The following is a 4,820-nucleotide window of genomic DNA, read 5'->3' as shown; positions in this document are numbered from 1 at the left end:
AGCATGTTTGGTGGGACGGGGGGTCCGAACGCACCGGAGGCTAACAACTGTATCCCACTGGCTCTATATCTGAAATATAACAGTAACATTATAAACAGGATACAGCCCGTGTCTGTATTACTTTTAGTCATAAACAAAATGAATAATCTAAATTACTTTTATTAGTATAATATAACAACGTTATAAACTGGATACAGTGCCCACCCCGGGAACGTCATTTTTGGGGGGAGGGAAGGGAAATCCCCTCCCTAAGAAGAACCTAACAATAAAATACCGGTTTTTGTGTATGTGTTGTTAAGCTACATCACAATCCAGCATCAATTAAGCCACATATTACTGAATTTTTCACTTCAGAAAAATCCAAAATTGTCCGTAAGAATTTTCCCCTCCCCCAAATCTCAAATGGCGCTGCTGGCCCACACTACTTTTACTTAGCCAATAACAATGACGTGGTAAACATAATACAGAGCGTGCATTACTTCGATCGGTAGAATATATATATTGATTTATTAAACAAACATTGGTACTTTGGTTAATTCTGTTGAAAGTACAGAACACAACAATTGTAAACGGAATTAGTGCCTAGTCTGTATACGTTGGAAATATATATATCTTCTACTTTTGGTTCAATGCTTGTTTCTCTTTCCATTGGTCAAATGTCTTGGTTACGTTAGGCGTGAAACCGTTTAATGTAGAAAGTTTCAACTAAAAGTTTTGTAGAAAAGCTTTGTAAAAAAAAAAATAGCTATTACATGTAACATTCCTTGTATTCGAACGTCTGAAACAATTGATTTGAACGTAGTATTGTCTTTCTTTTTTCTTTTTTTTTTGAGGGGGGGGGGGCATCGTTTTGATGGTATTATCTTCTTTACACTCGTATACACATTTAGCTGTTGTTGTTTTATATGCGGTGAAACCGGTAGTACAAGTCTTTGAAATATTTTAAAACTCATATAAGAGATGAAAAATATACAACATAACTAACATGTAACAATACGTGGTTTACTTCTATTATTACTGCATATTGTGTGTTTGTGCACTTTTCAGATATTTTAGATGAAAAAAGTAGCTTGTTATAAATGTTTTCTTTTTTTTTGAGTTCAGCAAAGTGTATTGTGTTTCGCTAGTGGAACAACCCGTCGTGTTTTTTTTCTTTCTTTCTTTCTTTCTTCTTCAGTTTGACATACTTGTGAATTACGGCGTGATTATCTAAGAGATCTTTCCAAAATCCAGATTTTTGTAAAGTGTTGGAACAAGTGTTTCCTTCATTCATTACGATGGGACCCCGAATACTGTACTCTTATATATTTCTTAGACGCCACTCTAGATAGTATATCCAAAGAAGGCTTAGAGTGTGTGTGCAATCTGTTTTTGTTTTTTTTATTCCATTGTACTAAACGATTTTGGCTTGACGGGTTTGTAGAGTATGTTCAAGAGACCTTGCAGTTTCTGTAATTGTGGTAAAATAAACTTCACAATGGTTCCTTCTTTACAACAGGCCCCTTCACTCTCTGTTCTTGGGCGCCGCCCTAGATAAGTTTATTGAACAAACACTGAGAAACTGTCAACCCTGCTTTCTTTTTTGGTGGTTAAAGTTTGTGCCCATATGGGTTTCCGGCGCCACACACGGCCAATTCGTGTCTGAAAAATTGTTAATTACCTCAGTGTTTCATGAGGATCTATAGAGATGAGCTCTCACGTTACAAAGATTGCTGAAAGAGCCTGCACCACAAGCCACCAAAGACAAAGGATTGGTTGTCATAGTGACAATGGCAAGGGGTAAGGCTGACATACGAGACGAGAGATGCACGTGGCCAGTAGGCGCCGTGTAACTTCCGCGGGTCAGTGCTATAGCGTAAGTTATGACCACGCCCCTCGCTCCTAGTCCTCGGATAAAAGTAGGTTGAATCTGGAGGTTGATTAGTGACGAGACACACCGGAAGGCAGAAGAGGAGAGAAAAAGAGAGAGGGGCAGTGTGATGAGCTGTAGGTCACAAGAGACAGTTTGTATTTAGATAAGGTTTTAAAAGGAAGCATTACTCTACGTTTTCAAGCTTAGTTGGGTTGGATTGTATACCAGGTAGGGCACTTAAGTGATGGTAATTTTTATTTTGTAAAACGTGCGTGTAATTTTTTTTTTTTTTTTAAAGAAGTAAACTTTAACCAGCTTAACTCCCTGATAAGGTTTGATAAATATTGTCACTTCTTAAAGATAGAAAAATATATATATTTTAAAGCTTAGTAATTTCATAAAATTCAACGTTTATTGTTGTATATTTGAAAGTTTGGTTTAATGGAAATGTGAATTTAATTATTGTAATACAAAATTATTTCTAAAAGGTTTCTTTCTAATTCTTTTTATTTTATTTTTTCTAGTCGTACATAGATTTGGTCATGATGTACATTTGCTGGCTGTTTCTACTGTTGTTGACAGTTGCTTCCAGAAGTACAGCCTTTCCTCGTCCATCTTCATCTAGCCTAGGGGAGGGATCTGCAGCTACATTGATTCCATGGGTGGGAAGGTCAACTAAACACGCTCTAAAAGCTAACCCAAACGGAGAGAAGTTTGTCCAACCAGAGTTTAGCACTACTGTGCCGCTACCTCATGGTTTCAAGCTAGGCAACAAAAAAGAACATATTAGTAGTTTTACTAACGACACTGGGCACAATCCTTTTGTGGACTTGTTAGAAGGAACTGTTCCTCCAAGAAATTTGAGTTTTCCAGATTTTGCTACCCAAACAGAAACTACTCTCCCAAACCATCAGCTATCTTCAGATGAAACAAAACGCCATTTTGATATTACACATTTACCTCTTGACCGAAGAACAGTTGAAAATAAAAGGTATAATAATTTCCCGAAAGAGTCTGTTTCGTTTTACGAAACGACTAGGTCATCAGAGGTTCCAAGAGAAACAAATAAAGAAAGACATTTCCGTTTTATGCCTCCATATGAACAGCCGGTGGAGGGTAACTCAGAGGGACACAATAGATGGCGAAGCATTATAGAAGACAAAAGCAGAACGGCTATTTATCCTAGAGGGAGATTCATATTTGAAGGTTATACATTGAGTGTAAAACAAGAAAGTGCAACAACAGCTGCTATAGCTAGGACCATGGCAGCTCAAGCTTCATCACCCATTACTGACGACATTAGTACAAAACTGGACCAGTTATCGCATACGAATGACTTCACCACAGTTCCTAATGTAGCCGAGAGTTCTACGTTTTTGCAAGACAAAACATCCACTATAATAAAAGAACATGGGCTAACTGAAAGTAGTTTTGATGATTCAAATGGAGAAAAACTTCACGATGCCACAATACGAAACATCATTATTGGTGCTGTTATATCGGCCGTTGCAGTTGTATTCTTCGCAACATTTCTTATTGTTTGTAGGTGGAGACAACGTTCAAAGCGGATGACGAAGCGGAGTGAAAAGTTTATTGATGAAGTTAGTTCCAGTACTTCGAGCGAAACGCATGGTAAAACCAGATCGCCTCCTGTTTTCCCATCCAGTCGAAGAACGTAACTACCCCTTTCAAGCATTAAAATCAAACTATAGGTTGTGGATTCAGTGATTTTTTTCCCTGTAAGCCATTTGCACCACAATGCTGAAAAACCGTGAACATAATTCAAAATGGACGTCATTATTTAAGTGAACATAACTGACATTTTGTAGTGTGCCAAAGTCTTCTGGTAAGACAAGATTAAAATTACAGTATAAAATACAGTTACAGATTAGATTTTATTTTCCTCCTAAGAAGATGTGTCGATAACTGTTTGAAAGGATGCTAATCTTAATATGTTAGAACTTAAAGACTTGGACTATTATCTGAGAGAGCTGTGTTTTGGAGTTGTGTAACTTGTTATACTCAGTAAAGTAGGCAGAAGAAATAAGTCCTGAGTTTACGTATAAGAGTTAATATTTCCTTCGCTCTGAAGGAGGGGAATTAATACAGCTGTATTGTCTTAAGCATTTGTAATACCAAATATAACATGGAGCTAAATATAGACAGCTGGTCTGTAAAATACAAATGGTAATTTAAGTCCTAGTTATCACAATAAGTTTATTTTTATATCCCGTGTCTGGAACATTCTGCGGTACATTTTAGAAAGAAGGTATAGTGTACAGCATGTCCCGAAAATCTCATACCATTCAAAGCTGGTACAATATCAAATTATCCATAGACCTTTTGTGTATTTTAGTTTTCAGTATTCATAGTGATTGGCAAAATAATTACTGTAGTTTTATTCCAAAAACGTGAAAAAAGTAAATGTAAATGCAGTTACTTTTGGTCCACCTTATAGTATTAGTAAAGTTACTGTTTAAGAGATATTATATTACCTTTAATGCTGGTTAATTGTCCAGTATTTATATATATATATATATATATTTGTTTTAATCTTTCATAAAATAGCGTATTTTAAAGTAAACAGATAAACAATTATGCATCATTATATTTATAGAAGTGAGTGTTTGTAGTTATGTCATTTTATTACATTGGAAACAAAATATACATTCTTGTGTATGTGTAATGTATCTTCTATGCCCATCTTATTAAACTTCTAAGTTATTCATTATTTCAACACATGTAAAACAAAGATGTTGATGGTTTATTTCACCATAGAACAGAATATTAGTGGTGTAAGAGAGTTGGATGTATATGGTGTAGTCCAAACAAACAAATCCAGGAATAGAGTTTAAACAATTATACGGTATAAATAGTGTGTAATATCTTTTTGGATATGGTAGGAAAAAGTACTTCTTAAAGTATCGTTCCTAATTTGAAATATATATATATATATATATATATATAT

The 4,820-nt window shown here is 35.4% G+C and overlaps 1 protein-coding gene across 11 annotated transcripts in view; it reads left to right on the top strand.

Moving 5' to 3' along the window:
• Positions 1-4,814, top strand: part of LOC106457481 — a 66,129-nt gene extending 61,315 nt beyond the window's left edge. For 10 of the 11 annotated variants that reach the window (XM_013916901.2, XM_022383433.1, XM_022383434.1 and 7 more), the window contains one exon: positions 2,377-4,814. In XM_013916901.2, coding sequence (XP_013772355.1) covers positions 2,395-3,531 — 1,137 coding nt within the window. In that variant the 5' untranslated portion in view covers positions 2,377-2,394 and the 3' untranslated portion in view covers positions 3,532-4,814. Of the gene's footprint in view, positions 1-1,915; positions 2,081-2,376 lie in introns of those variants that run through there. The other variant, XM_022383440.1, reaches the window with a different exon arrangement.
• The last annotated feature ends 6 nt before the right edge of the window (positions 4,815-4,820 follow it).

This window comes from Limulus polyphemus, unplaced genomic scaffold (assembly GCF_000517525.1).
Source record: "Limulus polyphemus unplaced genomic scaffold, Limulus_polyphemus-2.1.2 Scaffold336, whole genome shotgun sequence".
Classification (NCBI taxonomy): Eukaryota; Metazoa; Arthropoda; class Merostomata; order Xiphosura; family Limulidae; genus Limulus; species Limulus polyphemus.
Note: the sequence above shows the minus strand (reverse complement) of the source record. Positions and strands in the feature narration are given on the sequence as shown.